This window comes from Agelaius tricolor, unplaced genomic scaffold, assembly GCF_023055355.1.
Source record: "Agelaius tricolor isolate 1412-34295 unplaced genomic scaffold, bAgeTri1.0.p SCAF_10, whole genome shotgun sequence".
Taxonomy (NCBI): domain Eukaryota; kingdom Metazoa; phylum Chordata; class Aves; order Passeriformes; family Icteridae; genus Agelaius; species Agelaius tricolor.
The window spans coordinates 35,731,196-35,752,500 of NW_027269270.1; the positions used below are offsets into that span (position 1 = coordinate 35,731,196).

A 21,305-nucleotide genomic window follows, 5' to 3' on the forward strand; every position below is an offset into this window, starting at 1 on the left:
CGATTACAGAATCACTGAAGCATTTATGTTGGAAAAGCCCTCCGAGAGCATCGAGTCCAAGCTGTGACCTCACCTCATCAACCAGCCCAGAGCACCGAGTGCCACATCCAGTCCTTCCTTGAGCACTGGCTTCCTCTGGAATCCCTGTTGTTATGTGGAAGAGCCGCTGTATCGCAGCTTGTCGCTGTCCTTTGTCCCTTTTTCTCCCAGTGCTCCCTCTGCACACGAGCTGTACTTTCTCTCGACCCTGCTGAAACTGGGCAGCTTTGAGGTGAGCCTCATAAGGTCATTTATCCCTCCCTGCCACGGCGGCAGCAGCAGGGCCCGTGCGTTTACTGAAAGCTTTGCCTGCCAGCTCTGACCGATGGTTGTTCCCTCTCGTGCATCTCGTGTGATGGAGCATCCCCAACTTTTCCTGACATCTTGCTCAGTTGTTTTGCTGTTCTTCCGTTGTTGCAGCTGATTTTGGGCATTGTTTGCTGAGTGGAATTGGAGTTACTGTTTGTTTCTTCATCGGTGCTTTATCATGCTGCCGTTTCTGCACACTTTGTGTAACTTTTTTTCTCATAGCTGAAGACGGATGGCACTGCACAGCTTGGACTGGGTTGGAATGAGGGGTTTGGGGAGGGGAGGTGGTGCTTGCGAGGCCGTTGATCCCATCTTTATAACTTTGCCCTTTTAGCTGGGAACAGATGATTTGCACGGCGGTTGGAGATTTGCGCAGGCAGAATCCGAAGGACCAAACTTTACATAAACCATTTATACTAAATGCTGGGAATGCTGGCAACATAAATCACCTACAGTATCTATTACAAATTTATCACTTTATCAGTATGGTCCGTGATAGGAGTGGTCCAAGCAGGTGGGGAAGTGAACCTCAGGAAGTTTAGCCTGCTCAGAAATTAATTATTCAGGACACACAGAGCCTGGCCCCTTCAATGTATAGTAATTCTTTCCAGCCAGCATCCAGGCCTCCAATTCAGTGCAATAATAAATAGGAAAAGTCTCAGGTGAAGCCAGTATTTCAGAGTAATTAATCATCTTCCCCTCACAGTCCCTCCACCTCTCTCTTGGTTTTCTTTAACGAGGGAATTTCAGTAATAAATCTTTAATGATATGTGTTAAGAATCCTTCATTAATTCTTGTCCACTTATTTCTCTTTTTTGGTTGCTTTTATGTTATATGTTGGGAAGTTCAAAGGCATATACAAAAAAAAAAAAAAACCCAGTTAAATTTGGCCAAGTCTCTAAAAGGATGTTTAGGATGTCAAATGTCATGTGTTCACTTGGTAATCGGACTTGTTGGTTAATACCAGTTGTATTGTCAAAATCCTGGGTGTGAGTACCGAGTTAGGGCAGGATGATACAGGAAAGGTTTGTGTGCTGGCAGGGGTGGTTTGTGTGCTGCTCAGTGCAGCGCTGCAGACCCTCAGCGAGAGGCTCGGTGTGTGTGGGGCAGGCAGAGCCCGTGTGGGGCAGGCTCAGCCCGTGTGGGGCTTGCATGGGGCAGGCACGGCCCGTGTGGAGCAGGCACAGCCCGTGTGGGGCAGGCAGAGCCCGTGTTGGGCAGGCAGAGCCCGGTGGGGCAGGCACAGCCCGTGTGGGGCAGGCACAGCCCGTGTGGGGCAGGCAGAGCCCGGTGGGGCAGGCCCAGCCCGCGGGGCGCGCTGGACGCGGCGGTGCCCGCCCGGCCCGGCCCGGGCCGCGGGGCGCGCAGAGCCCGGGAGCGAGCGGCCGTGAGCGGTACGCGATGTGACAGGGACAGCTGTGACAGATCCGTGCTGACACGCTGCCGCGGCGCCGGCCGTGCTGCGGGTGACGGCTGTCCTTCCCTGCAGGACAGCACAACGACGCGCGCATGAACCTGGCCATCGCCCTGACCGCCGCCCGCTACGGCGCTGCCACCGCCAATTACACCGAGGTGCGGCACCTGCTCAAGAGCTCGGACACGGGCCGCGTCTGCGGCGTGCGCTGCAGGGACGTGCTCACCGGTCAGTCTGGGGTTTGGGGTCTATGGGGCATGTATGGGGTTTGGGGGGTGTATGGGGTTTGGGGGGTGTGTGTGTGGGGTCTGTAAGTTGTGCTGCAGGGACGTGCTCACAGGTCAGTCTGGGGTTTGGGGTCTATGGGGCGTGTATGGGGTTTGGGGGGTGTATGGGGTTTGGGGGGTGTGTGTGTGTGTGGGGTCTGTAAGTTGTGCTGCAGGGACGTGCTCACAGGTCAGTCTGGGGTTTGGTGTCTGTGGGTTGTGTATGGGGTTTGGGGGATGTGTGTGGGGTCTGCAAGTTGTGCTGCAGGGACGTGCTCACCGGTCAGTGTGGGGTGTATGAGGTCTATGGGGTGTGTATGGGGTTTGGGGGGTGTGTGTGGGGTCTGCAGGGTGCACTGCAGTGATGTGTTCACCAGTGAGTCTGGGGTGTATGGGGTGTGTATAGGGTTTGGGGTGTCTGCAGGATCTGTGGGTTGCGCTGCAGGGATGTGCTCACAGGTGATTGTGGGGTCTGTGGAATCCCATTGCAGGGACATACTCACAGGTGAGTGGGGTCTATGGGGTGTGCGGGATGCACTGCAGGGATGTACTCACAGGTATTGGGGTCTGTGGAGTCCCACTGCAGGGATGTGCTCACAGGTGAGTGGGGTGTGCAGGGTCCCACTGCAGGGATGTGCTCACAGGTGAGTGGGGTCTGTGGAGTCCCACTGCAGGGATGTGCTCACAGGTGAGTGGGGTGTGCAGGGTCCCACTGCGGGGATGTGCTCACAGGTGAGTGGGGTGTGCAGGGTCCCACTGCAGGGATGTGCTCACAGGTGAGTGGGGTGTGTGGGGTGCACTGCAGGGGACAGGAACACTCTGGGATAACACAAGAGGGAGGAGCGGGGCCACTGCTGTCTGCAAACAGCTCTGAACCAGCACAGGAGCATCTTTCTGGGCCGTGCCATTAGTGTCACTCAGCTTCCACTTCCGTCACATTTCTCACTCAAACCCCAGTGTTTTGGCAGGTCAGACTGAGCCTGGCATCCCAGACCTTCTGTCAAGCAAAGATGACATTGTAAAAGGCTCCATGCTGTACAGTAGTAATCCCATTTACCGAGTCTGTGGGCTGAGACTGAAATCTCTCTTCTTGAGAGGCAGATTTCAGCTGAGCAACTTCCACCCTGCCTGCCTCTCTTCTGCCCTTACAGATAAGCTGGGATTCCACTCTAAAACATTTCTCTCAAATCTGGTGTTGAATGAACATTTAGTTAATTTTTAGAACCCGTCCCAGCTGTTGTGTTCAGACACACAGGGTACACTTTACAGTAGGTTGAGTTCATAGAGAGATGAATAACAAAGAGCATCAGTGAGCAGGAAACAAATGGTGTCTGTGATTGATACTGTTTTCTTTCACAGGGAAGGAGTTCGATGTCAGAGCCAAGTGTGTTATCAATGCCACGGGACCTTTCACAGACTCAGTCCGCAAAATGGATGATCAGGAGGTGCCCAACATCTGTCAGCCCAGTGCAGGCGTGCATATCGTGATGCCTGGTTATTACAGGTGAGGCCCGGGGAGCTGCTGCCCGTGTGACACCATTTGTAATCTCTGCTGCTGCTGAATAAATCAGCTGGGAGAGGCGCACCGCTGGCTCTGCGGCAGCTCGCAGCGCACAGTTGGACTCTGATCTTTGTTTGTGTTTTCCAAAGAGGATCCTGGCGCTGTGCCGGTGAGGAGAACAATTTCATCTCTTCAGAGCGCACTGAAGCCACGTAGTTTTTAGTTAGAGCTGCCCAGGGCAGGACTCCCGCTGAAGCAGAAGGCGTTTAGGCAGCGCATCCCCAGGTGTGAAAGCACCTGTTTCACTGATGCCTTTCAGCTGAGTGTGCTGCTGCTTGGTCACCCCCTCAGGGAAACAAGGAGCATGGAAAACCTTCCAGAGATGTTGCACCTTTGTACAGAATCTCTTGTCCTGTTAAATCATGGAGTCACAGAGTGGTCTGGGTTGGAAGGCACTTTAAAGATCATCTTGTTCCACTGCCTGCCTTCACATATGAAACTCCCTGTGCAGTGACTCTGCTGGGATGTGGCTGTGCTCAGAGAAAACAGAAGTGCAGAAGCACAGAATAAGTGAGAGGATGGGCAGTGTAATCAGTAATAATAATTACTATCACAGGTAATAAAAGTAGCTCAGAGGAGGACAACCACATTTGCTGTGGCCCCAAGCCCACGTGCCCACCCCTGGGGTTTTGGTGGCCAGGACGTGCCCTCTGTGTTCCAGGAGAGGTTCCCGTGGCACTCTGCTCCCTGCAGTCTCCTGCTCCTCTCCCTGTTTGCTGTGCAAAGCCAAATCCCCTTCTCCCGAGCCAGTCTTGTCAGTCGGAACTCAAATATTGCCTTTGCTTCCTGAAGTCATTAGCATCCTAATGGAAATTCCCCTTTATGGACTTAGCCCAGTTGTGTTGATACAATGCCCTTGCAGTAATGCCTTCCACAGCCCCTCTCAGAATGGGAATTCAGCCTTCCAGTGCACCAGGGGGTGCTTCTGCCAGAGCTGTCCCAACAGGACACCACCAGACACTGGAAAATTGAGGCATTTTTGGCCTGGTGTAAAATCACCCCTGCATTCTCTTCTGGGTTTTTTTTTTTTTTTCATTTTTGTATCTTTCTCCATGAAAAATGGTAAAATGACCTGATAGCTGCTTTAAAGTACTAAAAATGTGGAGAAATGGGCTGTAATCCCAGTTTCCTCATATGGCTGGAGAAGGATGTGTGTGATTAGTTTTATGGCCCTACACAAAAACATGGAAAGCTTTAGAACCTGGACTCACTTGGTAAATTCAAAGTAGAAGAGGGCTGGATACACTTGAGAGCTCTGATTTATTTATTCTGTAATAACCCAATACTTTTAATTGGAAATGTGGAGAATTCTTGTTCTCCATGTTCCCCGGTGTATGTCAGCATGTGGGCATTACTTTCCTTGGAAAATAGTATCTGCCCACACACTGCCTCCACAGCACAGCTGATAAGATAACACTGCACTGAATTTCCTTGGAGTGGGATAGCTGAAAGCAGGGAACTGTCTGCTAAACAGAAAACACTCGTGGGATTTAATCTTGGTTCTACCAGGCCTTCCTTCTCGTGGTGCCAAGGAGCACCGCTCAGCACAGCAAGGTTGGCATTTCACCGTGTCCACGTGTGCCCTGGCAATGTGTTACCGGATTTTGGCCCACAGTCACACAAATGATTTTTTTTTTTAACATCTAGAGGGTTTTAGTTATAAATATAGTCAAGATTTTGTAAAACTAATGTTAACCTAATGCGTTCACTCCCCATGGGTTTCTTACTCATTGAAGTCCTTCATTAGTAGTCCCAGAATTCCTCCCCTCATTAATTAGGCTTCCTGCCTGCAAAATGTCTGTGAAGGCAAGGCTTTTTCCTCTCCCTTCTGACCAATTTCAGATGTTTCTGCCTTTCTGGAATTTTCCTCTTTGCTCTGCATTCCACATTCCAGGTAAACTTGCTTGTTGCACCTCCTTTCTTCTCTATGGAAAGTCACTTTTTATTGCTCTTTAACTGCATTTGTGGTGCTTTGGTCAGATGCTTCTTCAGCTGGAGATCTTCCATGGATCCAAGACCTTCCATGGATCTCCCAGACCTTTTGCCTCTACATTTCTCTTTAAAGGCATTGCTTTGTGCTTCATGCTGGAATTTCCAATCCTCAATTTGCCTATTTTAGCCATCTTTAAAGAGAAATCTCACCACGGCTACATGGCTCTTACCTCCTTCTCCCATCCATGGTGGAATCATAGGAATTCCTGCCTCATAAAATCGTGTTGTTTCAGAATTATTCCTGGTGTGCAGCAGCATGACTCCTGAGGCCTCAGGAAGGCCAGTATTTGGGTGTTAAGATGCTTCTTTCTGATGCAAAACACCTTATTTTGCATTTGTTTGGGTGGTTCTTTAGTTATTTAAATAAGCTGGAACAAGCATGGCAAAGGGCATGGAGAGAGAGCTTCCCAGGATAGCTGGTATCAGTGATTCAGTAAATAATTGGCATATGAAAAACTGTTCAGCCTTTCTCAGCACTTGCTGTGCAATCTAAAACACTTCAGTCCAGAGGTGCTGTGGGGAAACTTAGTTGGAAGTCTTTGCTTGTTTATCTTCCTTGTTTTTAGCAGTTTTTATGAAATCACATTAAAAAATTTCATACTTTGAAGAAAATGTCTATAAAGTTTCTGAATTCTGATACTGTATATTAAACCTCTGATTTCCTCTGTCTCTAAATCAACAGCTTTTTCATTTTAAAAAGTAATCATTTGTCGGAGGTGATTTACCTTTCCCAAACCTGTGTTGACTTCCCCTATTAGATTGTACCTCTGCCACCGTATGCCTAAGCTGTCTATAAATATCAGCTAAAATGGGTCTAATATACATGCTAGCTATGAAATTCTCAGCCTCTCTCCCAGCCTTGCCAGATATTGCCAACCTCCCTTCAGTAATCACTTCAGACTTCCTAAAAAAGCAATATTCAGCTTGAATAGGTAAATCCCACCCAAGCAGGTCTTTGCCTGCCTTAGGATTCGAGTCCACTGAATAATTCCCCTCTGAAGTCCATAACTGCCACCTAAATCTGCCTCTTGTGCCCTCCTTCCATGTGCTCCCAGTATCTCAGGAGCAGGGGCACAGCCTGAAGAGCCCTGACCTGACTGCACATGTTTGTAAAGGGAGTTGCAGCACCTTCAATGAAAGTCAGCATCAGTCCTTGAAGGAAAAATGATCGAAAAAAGGGACAGTTCAATGTTTTCCTACATAAAAGCTGTTTACTTTGAAGTGTTTATAATAAAAGCCTTTTGTTTTCTGAAATACAAGCAGAGCTTTTTAATAAGCCATGAGGAGGTAGTGGGTTTGTACCTGTGGATATCTTTCTTACATTACACCAGAAAAACCTGATACATGAATTAAAATCTATCCAAAGCACTACGGTCTTTCATCCTTGTACTGAATCATTCTGTTGTAGCACTGGCAGAAGTAATGAAAAATGCCTGAGTAGCATCCACCGAGTGTCGCTTTTGCCTTTTTCCCTCAAAGCACAGTTCCCCATTCAGGAACAGAGCTGGAAGCACTCAGAGCACGTTCCTTGGTCCAAGTCCCTCGGGAGTCTGTGGGTGTTCCTTCCTGCTCAAGTGGCAGGTGGTGACAAACTCAGGCTTAGTGTCACGGCAAGGATATTCCTTAAATGTCTTCATTTCTCTTCTTTATTCTCCTTTTCCTCTCAGTCACCACCCCTCACCCCTCCTGCTCCACCTTTATTGTGGAGGCAGATCGGAGGAATCACTGTGATTTTATGGCATAAAAACATCCACGGGCCTTGTTTCACTAACCTCCTGGGACATCTGTTTAAAGCCATGTCTTGGCCACCTATGAATCCATTATTTGTTGATTTATTAACCCCTTTCCCTGGAAGCAGATGCTGTGTCACAGTCCTTGTCTGGGCCCTGGGGGTGCAGGGACAGCCCCCAGGTGCCCCCCCCGTTCTGGTGTGAGCCAGGCCCCTCCTCTCTTCCAGCCCTGACAACATGGGGCTGCTGGACCCCGACACCAGCGATGGCAGAGTGATCTTCTTCCTGCCCTGGGAGAAGATGACCATCGCAGGGACCACGGACAGCCCCACGGACGTCACCGCCCACCCCATCCCCACCGAGGAGGACATCAACTTCATCCTGAGCGAAGTGCGCAACTACCTGGGCCCCGATGTGGAAGGTAACCCGGGGAAGCCTTGCTGGGAAGGGCTGGGGGCATTCCAGCCTGGGGGCATCCCAGCCTGGGGGCCATCCCAGCCTGGGGGCATTCCAGCCTGGGGCCATTCCAGCCTGGGGGCCACCCTAGCCTGGGGGCATTCCAGCCTGGGGGCCATCCTGGCCTGGGGACATCCCAGCCTGGGGGCCATCCCAGCCTGGGGGCCACTCCAGCCTGGGGGCCATTCCAGCCTGGGGGCCATCCCAGCCTGGGGGCCATCCCAGCCTGGGGGCCATCCCAGCCTGGGGGCCATCCCAGCCTGGGGACATCCCAGCCTGGGGCCATTCCAGCCTGGGGACATCCCAGCCTGGGGGCCATTCCAGCCTGGGGGCCATTCCAGCCTGGGGGCCATCCCAGCCTGGGGACATCCCAGCCTGGGGGCCATCCCAGCCTGGGGACATCCCAGCCTGGGGCCATTCCAGCCTGGGGACATCCCAGCCTGGGGGCCATTCCAGCCTGGGGGCCACTCCAGCCTGGGGACATCCCAGCCTGGGGGCCATCCCAGCCTGGGGACATCCCAGCCTGGGGCCATTCCAACCTGGGGACATCCCAGCCTGGGGGCCATTCCAGCCTGGGGGCCATCCCAGCCTGGGGGCCACTCCAGCCTGGGGGCCATCCTGGCCTGGGGGCCATTCCAGCCTGGGGGACAATGTGCTGCTGCCTGAAGCTGTGGCTCTTGGGATCTGGCTCTCCCAAACTGGTGGGCTGAGGTGTCAGCATTTGCTGCTGCTGCTGCTCCAGAGCATCCAGTCCACCACCAGCCAGCACCACCACTAACACATCTCCCCAAGTGCCACATCCACTTGCTTTTTGGGCACCTCCAGGGAGGGTGACTCCACCACTGCCCTGGGCAGCCATCTTCCCTCCAGACTGAGGGTTTGGTTTATTTAGATTATTCTGTACTGCTGCGTTTCTGCTGCAGCATTGAAATAAGTCTGAAAAGCACTCAGGCAGGATCATTGTAACATACTTAGGTTTAGGAAAACCTGCTGTCTGAGATGGGAAATGATCGATTCCTTATTTCCTGAAGTGGAGAATTGATGTCTGCATGTTGGATGAAGTTCTGAAAGTGTCCAGGGAAGCTCCTGTTGGATGTCTGGAGCAGCAGTTTGTGTTGGAAGCTCAGGAGACCAGGGATGGAGATGGGAATGTGAATAGGACAGAGATTAGTTAGGAGATTGGGAAGAAATTCTCCCCTGTGGGGATGGGCAGGCCCTGGCACAGGGTGTCCAGAGCAGCTGTGGCTGCCCCTGGATCCCTGGCAGTGTCCCAGGCCAGGCTGCACAGGGCTTGGAGCAGCCTGGGACAGTGGAAAATGTCCCTGCCATGGCAGGGGTGGGATGGGATGGGCTGTAAGGCCAGGCCATTCCCTGGTTTCCCACGTGTTTTCCAGCAGCACATTCGGAAGTGTTCAGTCGCTCTGGCTCAGCCCAGCTGGGCCTGTGCTGGTTTTCCTGTGCAATTACTGTTTATAGATGGCAGGAGCTGAAATAACAACGGCACTGCCCATATCACCCCTCGACAGCCCTGCCTCTGCTGCCAGAGCCAGTGCCAGGGTTATCAACTTCCACAGGCTTGGACACCTTCCAGCTGCTTAATTACAGCGTCACGCGTGCTGCTTTCTGTAGTTTCATTAGTTTATAAACCTAATACAGGGTCTTGTGTCTGTGATTAACACTTCATTTTGGCAGGTTGAACACGCTGGCAGAGCACATTGATTTCGGAAATCTATTCCGTGTTCTTTGGGGGATGTTTTTTACACCCTTTTAGTGATTTTTCAATTATCGGTCATTTGAAAGTTGTATTAAAACATGTTCCAAAGACTTCAGTATAAAGCAAATTGGTAACTGCACTTAGGGTGAAGGCTGGGGAAAAAGGCTTGTCAAGAGGAAATCTTGGAATAATAACCTTCAATCTAGAGGAAAAGCTTGAAAGATCTGAAAGGAAATGTTATACTCATGTAACAAACTTTATTTTGGTTTATAAAATACAATGTAAGGACTGTTCAGATTCATTGGGAAGAATTTTCATGGAAAAGGGGGGGTCAGGCTGCAGCTGCCCAGGCAGGTTTGGAGTCCCCAAGTCCCCATCCCTGGAGCTGTCCAGGGAACATCTGGATGTGGCACTCAGTGCTCTGGGCTGGTGACAAGGTGGGCGTTGGTACCAGCTGGACTCGATGGGCTGGGAGAGCTTTTCCAACATCAGTGGTTCTGGGATTCCATAGCCCAGCTTCTCCCCTGGCTCTGGGGGCTCTCCCCAGCTCTGGGGGTTGCTCAGGGTCAAGCAGAGTGTGGAGCAGCCCTTGGCAGTGCCCAGTGGGAGCTGGGCATGGCTGGGCTCGGGCTGGCCGTGCCTCAGTGTGGCTCTGCACAGTGAGAAGAGGAGATGTGCTGGCAGCCTGGAGTGGCATCCGGCCCCTGGTGACCAACCCCGACTCCAAGGACACCCAGTCCCTGTCCCGGAACCACGTTGTGACCATCAGCGACAGCGGCCTCATCACCATTGCAGGTACTGGGGGTTCCTTGAATACAGCTCTGCTGGGCTTCCCCAGGATATTGCATGCAAAAATCCTCTTCTGTGGGAATCTTCTGCTCCTGCAACCAAACTGCTCTGTCCGTGGCAGCGGGTGTGGCTTGGAGCAAGGCTGGCAGCAGTCATGTGGTCTATGGAATACAGAGATACGTCTGTAGGGTGTAAGAGCTTGTACTGCTGCTGCTTTCCCCAAATGACGAGGTGAGCCCTGTTCCCCCAGGTGGGAAGTGGACGACCTACCGTGCCATGGCACGGGACACCATCGACGCGGCCGTGCGCGAGCACAACCTGGAGGCGGGCTCCTGCCAAACCATGGGGCTGCAGCTGGAGGGGGCCGTGGACTGGAGCCCCACGCTCTACATCAGGCTGGTCCAGGATTATGGACTGGAAAGTGAGGTGAGTCCTGCCTTCTTGCCTTGGAGAGCTTTGGTCTTCCCCTAAATGAAACACCAACACAACTTGGGCAGAGGTCTGGTAGATCCGACCAGAGCTGGGGCAGAGATAGTTCTAACAGAAATAAAGTTAGTAATGGTTCATCATCTTCCCCTCTTTCCTTCCTCCTAATCTTGACTGTTTCCTGCTAAAAACTCTCTGACTTGTGGGGTCTGTGGTCCCTGGAGCCCCCCAAGCCGTGCAGCAGTGTGATCTCTGTGTGGCAGGAGAGCTGGGCTGTCAGGCCTGGTGGCACAGACACAGCAGGGCAGTGCTGGTCCAGCCTCCCACAGCACTGAGCTTCCTCCCACACTGTCACACTCCAGCACCCTTGGCAGCCTGTTTGTTGTTGGGGATGAGGGAATGGTCAAGGAAAATGTGTCTTTCATGTGCTTTCAAAGCATGCTGGATTTGTTTTCATCTCCACAGGTGGCTCAGCACCTGGCTTCCACCTACGGGGACAAGGCTTTTGAGGTGGCCAAAATAGCCCAGGTGACAGGGAAGAGGTGGCCTATTGTTGGGAAACGTCTGGTGTCTGAATTTCCGTACATCGAAGCTGAGGTATGTGGAAAAACTGTGTCACCTTCTGGGATTCTGTCCTTGGGACGAGCAGGTCGGTGGCTCTGAAACATCTCCTTGAGCCTTTTCTTTTGGGGAGGCCAAGATATTTTCTGTGCCTGTACCTGGAGCACACTTTGTGTATCGATTTATACACATAATAATATATTTATGCACAACTAAATATTTATATACCACCCATTTTGTACTTCATGTACAAACATTGGATCCCAGGTGGGTTCTGTAAAGTGTCCCGAGGAGAAGGGGCTCTCCCAGCCTGTTGTGGGGCTCTGGGGTGCCATCCCTGCTGTCCCTTGTCCCCAGGTGGGTTCTGTAAAGCGTCCCAAGGAGAAGGGGCTCTCCCACTCATGTCTAGGGCTCTGGGGTGCCATCCCTGCTGTCCCTTGTCCCCAGGTGGGTTCTGTAAAGCGTCCCAAGGAGAAGGGGCTCTCCCACTCATGTCTGGGGCTCTGGGGTGCCATCCCTGCTGTCCCTTGTCCCCAGGTGGTGTACGGGGTGAAGGAGTACGCGCGCACCGCCGTGGACATCATCTCGCGCCGCACCCGCCTGGCCTTCCTCAACGTGCAGGCTGCCGACGAGGCCCTGCCCCGCATCGTGGACATCATGGCCAAGGAGCTCAACTGGAGTGAGCAGAAGAAGAAGGTACAAAGGGCCCTTTTCAGCTCCAGCTGCTTTGTTTTGCTTGAGGAGTTTCTGTGTTAAGGATCCCAGTTGGTTGAATAGAGAGCTACAAGTGATGTTTTATTCCCGGCAGAATGAGTCACTTGATGCATTTCATTCTAAAGGCTTTATCAAATGGCTGTGGGATGGGTTGGGATTGGCCAGGGGCTGGGGGGGAAGGGGAAGATCTGTATCCTGTTGCTCCCCAGCCTTAGAAATGAAAGCAGGCTTGGCATTGCTGTCCTATTCCTGTCAGTTATTTTGCTTTACTGACACTTTTCAACAGATCTGCCTCAGCAAAGGAAGCTCCTGTAACCATAAAGAACCTGCCTGGTGTTGAGCTCCCTGATTTTTTTTCTGATTTTGGACAGCTGAGTCCAAATCATCACACTAAAGATCACACTAAATCATCATCACACTAAGATATCAAATGGGAGAAAAATGACAAGTTGTAGGCCTAGCCTAAAAAGGCCATTTCTTTCTGAAAGGGGCAGACAGACTGTGTGTGACTGAAGGTGTGGATGCACCTGAAAGCATTTACACAGGAATTGGAAGTCTTTACTAGCATAGATACCTTTTGCAAAAAGCACCTAAGTTTAACTTTTTGATACTTCTCAGCTGCCATCTGCTTAATTTTGGGACCTTGGAAAAGTATTGGTTATGTGAAAGAACCTAATAGTAAAGTATAAAAAATAAGTACCTGCGTAAGAACTTGCTATTGCTCAGATACTCGGGTTTTGTGTTTTCATTGTAGGAGGAGCTTGAAACCGCTAAAACATTCCTGTACTATGAAATGGGCTACAAAGTGAAAACAGATCAATTAACAGACAGCTCTGAGATCAGCCTGGTGCCTTCAGATATCGAGAGGTGAGTGGGGCAGGAGGGCTGCCCGTGCTGCTGTGCCCTGCAGCCCGTGGGGCCCTGACGCGCAGCCCCTCCCTCGCAGGTACAAGAAGCGGTTCCGCATGTTTGACAAGGACAAGAAGGGCTTCATCACCATCCTGGACGTGCAGCGTGTGCTGCAGGTGAGCTGCCCCTGCTCCTGACTCCCTCTGGGGGGAGCTTGGTGAGGGGTGGGGCCCAGGCTGCTGAGCCCCCTGTCCTGTGCTCGTTCCGTGCAGAGCATCAGCGTGCAGATGGATGAGAACACCCTCCACGAGATCCTCAACGAGGTGGATCTCAACAAGAACGGGCAGGTGGAGCTCAACGAGTTCCTGCAGGTACGTGCTTCCTTTGGTTCCACGAAGGGCTGCTTTCTGAGCAGCAAAGACACACTTAGGGAGCTTTCCCCTTGCCTAGGGCTGGGTTGGAGACCAAGGGAGCATTCCTGTGCTGGTGGTGGCGGTACAAGGGGCACACAGAGCATCCTCAAGCAGCTTGGAAATTCAGGATTTTTTTTCCCCAGTCAGACTCAAAAAACGGGTCCAATTACAAAGTATGCCCCAGTCCAGACCTGAATTTAGCATTTTAAGCCCAGAAATGCTGTTTAAATGTATTTAAAAGGATACAGGTGTCCATTGGAAGGTGCATGGCACAGGTGTACACACTGACATTATCCACAGCTGTTAAGGGTTGTTACAAAAATAAGTAAACTAAGAAACTGAATAATAAACAACTAAATAACCAAATATTTGTAATGATAAATAGTAATATAACCATAATGATAATAAACTAAATAACTAAATAATAAACTGAATATTATAAAGAATGAGCTTGTAGTTAGAGCCCATCCCAGGCCCTATAACCCATTTTAATTCCTGGATTGGCTAAATTGTCGCAGTTTCTCTGAAAAAAATGACATGCATCTGCTTTTTGGGGGGCTTTCAAGCAAACCCAAGGGTGCTCCCTTTGCATATGCAGTTTGTCAGCTGGCTTGGTGTTTGAGGATCCCTTTTTGGGGATCCTCAGAGCCTGCCGTGTCTCCCCTGCCCAGTGGCAATGATGAATGCCAAACAGGAGAGAAATTAATGCTGGGGATTTTGGTCAATGTCAGCCCTTTCTTCACTGTGTCAAGTTAAACAAACAAGATCAAGGCAAAGGAAATGGTAATTGTCTCTCTGGAGATGAGCTGGGGATAAGAGCAGCATTGTTGAATCTAAATGCAGAAAATTTTCACAGGTTGTGTCCAGCATTAGCAAAAAGGAGTATTTATTTGCCTAAAATGCAGCAATTGAGCTGAGGAGCTGTAGTGAAATTGGGGGAAGGGGAAAAGCCAAACCAAACAAGCCAGGGGGGAAGGAGAACCAATGGCTTTGGGAGTTTATGCTGCTCTGTTCAAATGGGAGAGAATAGCCCAGCTGGGTTCTGGCTGCTGGAAAGGGACACCCTGGTACCTCCACTGCAAGCCATTCACTGGGGCAGCCCAGCCCTTCCTGCAGGGCTGAGCTAGCTGCAGTTTGCTTGGGTTGGGTACATTGGTTGGGGAGCTGAAACAACCAGTAATTGTTGTTCTGGGGGATTTGGAGGCGTTCTGGGGTGTTTTTGCTAGGCTGACCAGGCTCAGCAGGGGTTGCCAGCCCTGCATCATCCCATACAATGCAAAGGCTTAGGAGTATTTCAGGGTTGTTTGTGCAAACCTGTGTCCCTCTGTGGCTCCTGCGCATCTCCCAGAGCAGCAGTGATGGGGATGCCTTGTGCAGGCTGCCCTGGAGCAGGGGCTGGGCAGAGTCCCAGAATAAAGCAGGGATTCATTCCAAGCATCTCCTCCATGGATCCACCTTGGGCAGCACCAGAGCCCAGCCAGGGCTGCACCCAAGATGAACCAAAATGGCCCCAAAATGCACCAGCGCTCCTGGGCTCTCTCCCTGGGATCAGTTCTGCTCCATTTGCATCTTGCAGTTCATTGTCCCATCCCAGCTTTAGCCCCTGCAGTCCCACCCTGCTTGTTTTTCTCTCTCCAGCCCACGGGGTTTGTGCTCTTGGGCTGAGATTTGGGTCATTTGTCCTTGGTGCCCAGCTGGAGCAGGAATTGTTTTGTGTCCCTGCTCTGTGCAGAGAGCTCAGCACCACTGAATGTGAAGCTCAGAGCTGCACACCAAAGCAGCACAGAGCCTGAAACATGGAAAAGCCAAACCTGAGGCATCAATGGCACTGCAGGGCTGAGCCCTCTCCTGTGCCTTGCACTGCTCCAGGGAAGCACTGAGTGCTAAGCACGAAGGTGCCACTGAAATGAACTGGGGTTGCCATGGAAGGAGCAAAATACATTAAATGTTTGTTTAATTTTTTAATGGATCTGTTAAGTCAGTGCCCAATACTTGAGTGTTTGCTTTCTGAAAACTTTCAAGTAATTGCATTTCAGCGCAGAACTTGTGCAAGCCCTGGGCAAATATTTGTGGAGGTTTGTGTTGGAAAATAGAGCAGGTTGTGCCTGGGGGCTGCTGGCCTGCAAGTGGGAGCAGAGCAGGGCCAGGCTGGGCCCCCTGCACAGTGCAGAGGGGCCCCAGAGGGCTGGCAGAGAGAGGTCCTGGCAGCCCCTGGTGCTCAGTGCCCATGCAGTGATGGGTGCTCCAGGAGGGACAGGAGCCTTGGAACTGCTGGTGGCATGTAAAGGCAACCACCCCCTGTTGCATCAGGAGGAATCATGGAATGCCAGGCTGGTTTGAGTGGGAAGGCACCTTAAGGCCCATCCCATCCCTCTCAAGCACGTTGCCCCGGGCTCTGGCAGGCTGGTGCCCAGGAGGGTGACTGGGCAGGAGGCAGTGCCTCTGCTGCTGGGAGATCCCTGCCTGTGCACAGGCCTGGCCTCCTCCCTGTGCCTCTGGAATTGCAAGGGAGGTCAGGGCAAGGCCACACCATGTTTGCACAGGTCCAGCTGCAGGTGTAATGAGCAGCTTTTCCTAGGAGGGGAAGGAATCTGGGGGATTCCTGCAGAATTTGCAGGAAGAAGAAATTGCGGAAGAAATTGCATTTGGCAAGTGCCAATTGCTTCCCCAGTGCTCTCTGCAGAGCTGGCTGCAGGTAATTTCAGCTCTAATGCTGGCTTTATCCATGGGATAAAAAAGAATTAACTGAAATCTTAGCACTAGTGTGCTTGCAGTGGGAGAGAGCAGAGTCCAGCTTCCAGGACTTAGAGGCAAATTAGTTTTAAAAGTCTATAAAGGAATTTGGATTTGAAAGAATTGTGGGAGTCAAGTACAGTGTCTCTCCAGAGAAAGGCATGTGGGTGGAAAGGGCAGGTCTGGGATCAGTGATGGATCAGGAGTCATGAAATCCCTGCATGATGTGGGTTGGGAGGGACCTCAAAGCTCATCTTCAAGCCAGGGCCAGGGACACCTTCCACTAGATCAGGTTGTTCCAGCCTGGCCTGGGGCACTTCAGGGATCCAGGGGCAGCCACAGCTTCTCTGGGCACCCTGTGCCAGGGCCTGCCCATCCTCATGGGGAACAATTTCTTCCTAAATGCAAAAAAATCCTGAATCTTCCATGAGCCGCATGTTTCAGATATTACAAATAACCAGAGAAAGCCTGTGCAGCTGCTGGGCTTTCCCACATTCTGAATGTCATGGAGGAACCCCAGCAATGATGGTTGTCCGCCCTGTTTCCAGGTGGATCCTGTTTGGTCCTTGCCCTCCTCCTGCCCCGCAGGCCTGTCCAAAGCAGTCCCTGATAGCCCTGGGGGTGTGGGTGAGCCTGGGGCCAGGCTCTGGGGCCGTGGCTGGGGTTTGCAGTTTGGGAATGCAGCTGTGTGTGTGTGTGTGTGTGTGTGTGTGTGTGTGTGTGTGTGTGTGTGTGTGTGTGTGTGTGCTGGCTGCGGTGCCAGCCCCTCAGTGACCCTGTCCCATGTCCCCAGCTGATGAGTGCCATCCAGAAGGGCCGAGTGTCAGGCAGCAGGCTGGCTGTGCTGATGAAGAGTGCTGAGGAGAACCTGCGGCGCCAGGCCATCCCCGTGGACCGCAGCGGAGGCGGGCTCTGAGCTCCTGGGCCCCGGGGCAGCTCTCCCAAATGACTCCGGTGCGTTTGTCCTCCTCCTTCATGATCTCCTTACTGCCCCGAGACGTGCCTGGCTGGGGAGTGCTGGCAGCAGCTCGGCAGTGCAGGCTGCAGGGCTTTGGGGCACACTCAGCACCTCCTGCCCTGGCCATTAACGTTTGCATTGCCTTCACCTTCAGAGCACGCCGTGCTCAGGGTGAATCCTGCCTCAGAGTGAATCCTGCCCCAGCCATTAATGTTTGCAGCACCCTCACCTTCAGAGCACACCGTGCTCAGGGTGAATCCTGCCCCGGCCATTCACCTTTGCAGCACCCTCACCTTCAGAGCACACCGTGCTCAGGGTGAATCCTGTCTCAGAGTGAATCCATTAATGCCCCAGCCATTAACGTTTGCAGCACCTTCACCTTCAGAGCACACCATGCTCAGGGTGAATCCTGCCCCGGCCATTCACCTTTGCAGCACCCTCACCTTCAGAGCACACCATGCTCAGGGTGAATCCTGCCCCGGCCATTCACCTTTGCAGCACCTTCACCTTCAGAGCACACCATGCTCAGAGTGAATCCTGCCTCAGAGTGACTCCATTAATGCCCCAGCCATTAACGTTTGCAGCACCCTCACCTTCAGAGCACAGCGTGCTCAGGGTGAATCCTGCCTCAGAGTGAATCCTGCCCTGGCCATTCACTTTGCAGCACCCTCACCTTCAGAGCACACCATGCTCAGAATCCTGCCCTTAAACGCTCTGAGTTCTCTGAGCTGCTTCTGCCTCTTCACCAAGGAGCCAGAGAGGGAAAGCTGTGTTCTGGAGTGGGGATACCATTCCAAAGGAGCAAACCCAGCACCTCTGGGGGTGGGGGTGGTGGAGGCCTGCCCTGAGCCTGCTGTGGGTGGTAGGTTTGCCCTGTTATGCCAGCGGCCAGCACTTGGCCACTCAGAAATTGCAGCTGAAAAACAAGACACCTGGATTAATCACCCGAGGTAATAATGTAGCTGAAAGCTGGGCACAGCTTCCCTTCTCCACTGTTAACACAAATAAACTGCCTCTAATAAATGGCATTGTCTGCAGGTGGTGCTTTGTGCAGTGAAATAAAGGCAAAAGGTGTTTTATGCTAAAAAGAGCTTCAAGTCTGGGGCAAACCCTGATGCTCTATAGGATGGGGCAGGTTTTGGTAGCACAACATTCTTAAATGTTAATTTAAAAATGGTCAAATGCTCACGGCGAAAAAAACAAAGTGTGTGTTTTGCATCCTACTAACTTTTCTAGAAAAAAAAGGCTGTTTTTCAGCAGGCTACATGAAAAACCAAAGCATGGAGCCCTCACTGGAGCTGTTTCCAGCACTGCTGTACCTGCCTGTTGTTCTCCTGCTGCTGGGCTGGGCTGAGATCAGCTGGGAGATTGCTGCCTGATGTAGAGCAAGGCAGGGAAGCCTGGTTTGCTGCTGGATTTGGCATCTGCTGTATTCCCTGAGTAGAGCAATTTCCACCTCAAACCAAGCTTCACTTCCCAGGGGTCAGAATTTCTGCTGAAGTAAAATTTGATGTATTTAACTGGTATCACCACGTCCACTGATGGAAAATAGCATCCATCAGGGGTGCCCAACAGGGCAGGAGTGAACAGCAAGGATTCCTTGGATATTTTAACAGGGAAAATGGCTCCAGGCACAAATGGAGGTGCTGGGGACTGGTGGGATGTAGCACAGTGAGTGCAGATGCTATCTTTGGCTGCAGAAGCAGAGCCCGTAAAAAACATGAAACATTTGGGTGTTGAAAAACAGTAGATACAAAAAAAAAGGGTAAGACTGACCTAAAATGAGTTCCTAAAATGGTTCAGATGGTTTTTGCATGTTCAGTTTGTTTTTTGATGCAGATGTTGTTCAGGTTCTGGCTTTGTGCTTCGAGCAGGGGCTGAGGAAGGGGGAGTTGGCACATCTGGCACCACAAGGACATTTCAGTGAACAAAGGGGTTTGTTCTTGTGGCCCTGTAGGCTTTTCCTTTGAGCTGTGTTCCAGAGTGTTCAGGTGAAGGATGGGATGCTTGTGTCCCAAACGCACAGTGACATATCTCACACGTCCTGCAGGATGGAGGGAGATGAATGTGTAACACACAGGCATTCTGGCTCCGTGGGCAAGGGAAGGGGCTCAGGATTCTGCTGTTAACAAAAATGTAAGGGGAAAGAAAACAAACTAAAAGTCATGAGACCTTTTCCAGGCCACGTGAAGAAAAAACTATTTCCCATGTTGAGCAGGTTTTTTGTAAAGAAAAAATATTTTCACTATTGAACAGTTTTTGTACAGTTTAAAGAGAAATTTCCACTCCTCTCTAACTGGCATTGTTAAAATAATAACCTGAACTTGCCTGGAAAGCAGGATTTCTGTGTTGCACCCAAAGTACGCTCTTTGTTCCCTTGTTCTGCTGTCTTGCATCTGGGATGTGGCTGCGGGTTCTCCTGGCTGTGCGTGTCCCTGGACATGGATTTCTCCGTGTCCCAGGCACTTGTGTCACCTCCTGCTCCCCTGCAGTGACAGGGACAACTGCACGTGTCCCCACAGTCCCTGGCCAGCTCTCATGTGTCCGTGTGTCCCCTCGCTGTGCCTGCAGGAATGCTGGCTTTGCTCTCTGGGCCCTTTGGTGTGCATGCACTGTGGGAACAGTTGTAAGATGTCACTGCCTTGCCGTGATGGGAAAGCAGGAGTGGGATGGTGTGTGTGAAGGGAGGATTTCTGAGTTTTCTGTGGGTATTTTGTATTGTAAATAACCTGTGGGGAGGGGGGATCCATGCAGTGTCTCGGGTGTATAAATACGTGTACAGACACACTGCAGGTTTCCACGTGGCACTTAGGTTTGTTGTCAGGTTCCTGTTGCAGCCTGGGCTGTTCAATGCTGTGTTTGAAGCTGGGTTGTCATTTTTATAACTGTCTTGGTGTTTTCCTGCCATTATTTATTACCTTTGATATCTGGAATGAGCCGCATGCGTTTATTGAGCAATAAGAGGATGTATTTAATGTGCCTTGTTTTTAACTGAGTAAGGACTGAAAGCATGAATCAATAAAAGTGGCTAAAAAAGTTTGTTTGCCTGGCAGTTTGTTGTGGCAGGTGCAGAAGCACCTCAGAATCACCCTGGGGAAGTCTCTGTGGGAAGGAGGAGGTGGGGATGGCTGGGTTTGGGGAGCAGGACCCGGGTTTCCCATGCTGTCCCCTCTCACCTCAGCACTGGGTGCTCTGCAGTGTGGAAGTGGAAGTGAGGAGCGAGTGCAGCCCTCGGCACTGCAGGAGGTGACGGTGCTGGGTGAGGAGTCCTGCCCTGCCCTTGGGGCTGCAGTGGCAGCAGCCCCTGGCTTTGGCCAATGCAATAGGTGCATTTATCTCCTGGACTGCAGGAGCAGCCCCCAGGCACGGGTGAGTTTGATCCTGGCCAGATCAGCAGCAGTGAACAAGAGGAAAGATCTCCCAGGCCCCGTGTGTCGTGTTCCACATCGGGCGAGCCCGGCTGCCGCGTGCCAGGGCTGCTCCAGCAGAGCAGATCCATTTTCCCAGCCGGGGAATCAGCAGTGCCCTCAGCACTGGGAGCACAATCTTCATCATCTCCACGTTATTTCATGGTTAATGTACACTTGTAGCAGGGATATGGCACGGAGCTGTGCTGGTGTACCAGCAGCTCCCTCCACGTGGGGATGAACCAGACCGGAGGGGAACCACAGAGATTATGGATTTTCCCCTAATCCAGGGTGTGTAAGTGATAAGGCAAAGAATGCTTGCTGTGATCAGCTTTATCCCAAATATTCTGCAGCACCAGAATTGCCTCGTGTCAAGCTCCTGGCTTTGCTGCTGGAGGGCACAGGAGTCTGGGGCTGGTCCCTTCCTGTGGCGTCTCCCCAGAACGGTCAGAAATGCAGATTTATTGTCCCTGGTGTGGCTGCTGCAGCCTGGTCAGAAATATGATGGGGAATACCAAAGCAGCATTAATATCTCAGTGTCAGGGCCTGAGCTGGGTGTTCCTGTGTCAGCTGGCAGCTGATGGCAGCTGTTGGGGACAAGGCCACCCATGGGGCTGTGCTGCTGGGAGAGCTCCGTGCCCCTGGATGAGCCGTGCTCTGCCTCAGGGCGGGAGTGCCCGTCCTGCTGTCCCTGTCCCTGCTCTGCCCAGGTGAGCTGTGTGCAGGGCTGGGCTCACACACCCCACATGACCCAGGTGAGCTGTGTGCAGGGCTGGCTCACACTGCAGCAGGGCTCACACATGGCCCAGGTGAGCTGTGTGCAGGGCTGGGTCACACTGCAGCAGGGGTCACACATGGCCCAGGTGAGCTGTGTGCAGGGCTGGGCTCACACACCCCACATGGCCCAGGTGAGCTGTGTGCAGGGCTGGGTCACACTGCAGCAGGGGTCACACCTGGCCCAGGTGAGCTGTGCT

General features: G+C 51.9%; 1 protein-coding gene across 2 annotated transcripts in view; it reads left to right on the forward strand.

The window, feature by feature from the left end:
- The window catches only part of GPD2 (glycerol-3-phosphate dehydrogenase 2), a 48,938-nt gene extending 28,975 nt beyond the window's left edge, over window positions 1-19,963 (forward strand). For both annotated transcript variants that reach the window (XM_071435537.1, XM_071435538.1), the window contains exons 7-17: window positions 1,838-1,990; window positions 3,388-3,532; window positions 7,539-7,732; window positions 10,142-10,276; window positions 10,521-10,696; window positions 11,162-11,293; window positions 11,795-11,953; window positions 12,726-12,838; window positions 12,918-12,996; window positions 13,093-13,191; window positions 16,760-19,963. In XM_071435537.1, coding sequence (XP_071291638.1) covers window positions 1,838-1,990; window positions 3,388-3,532; window positions 7,539-7,732; window positions 10,142-10,276; window positions 10,521-10,696; window positions 11,162-11,293; window positions 11,795-11,953; window positions 12,726-12,838; window positions 12,918-12,996; window positions 13,093-13,191; window positions 16,760-16,882 — 1,508 coding nt within the window. In that variant the 3' untranslated portion in view covers window positions 16,883-19,963. The remainder of the gene's footprint in view (window positions 1-1,837; window positions 1,991-3,387; window positions 3,533-7,538; window positions 7,733-10,141; window positions 10,277-10,520; window positions 10,697-11,161; window positions 11,294-11,794; window positions 11,954-12,725; window positions 12,839-12,917; window positions 12,997-13,092; window positions 13,192-16,759) is intronic.
- The last annotated feature ends 1,342 nt before the right edge of the window (window positions 19,964-21,305 follow it).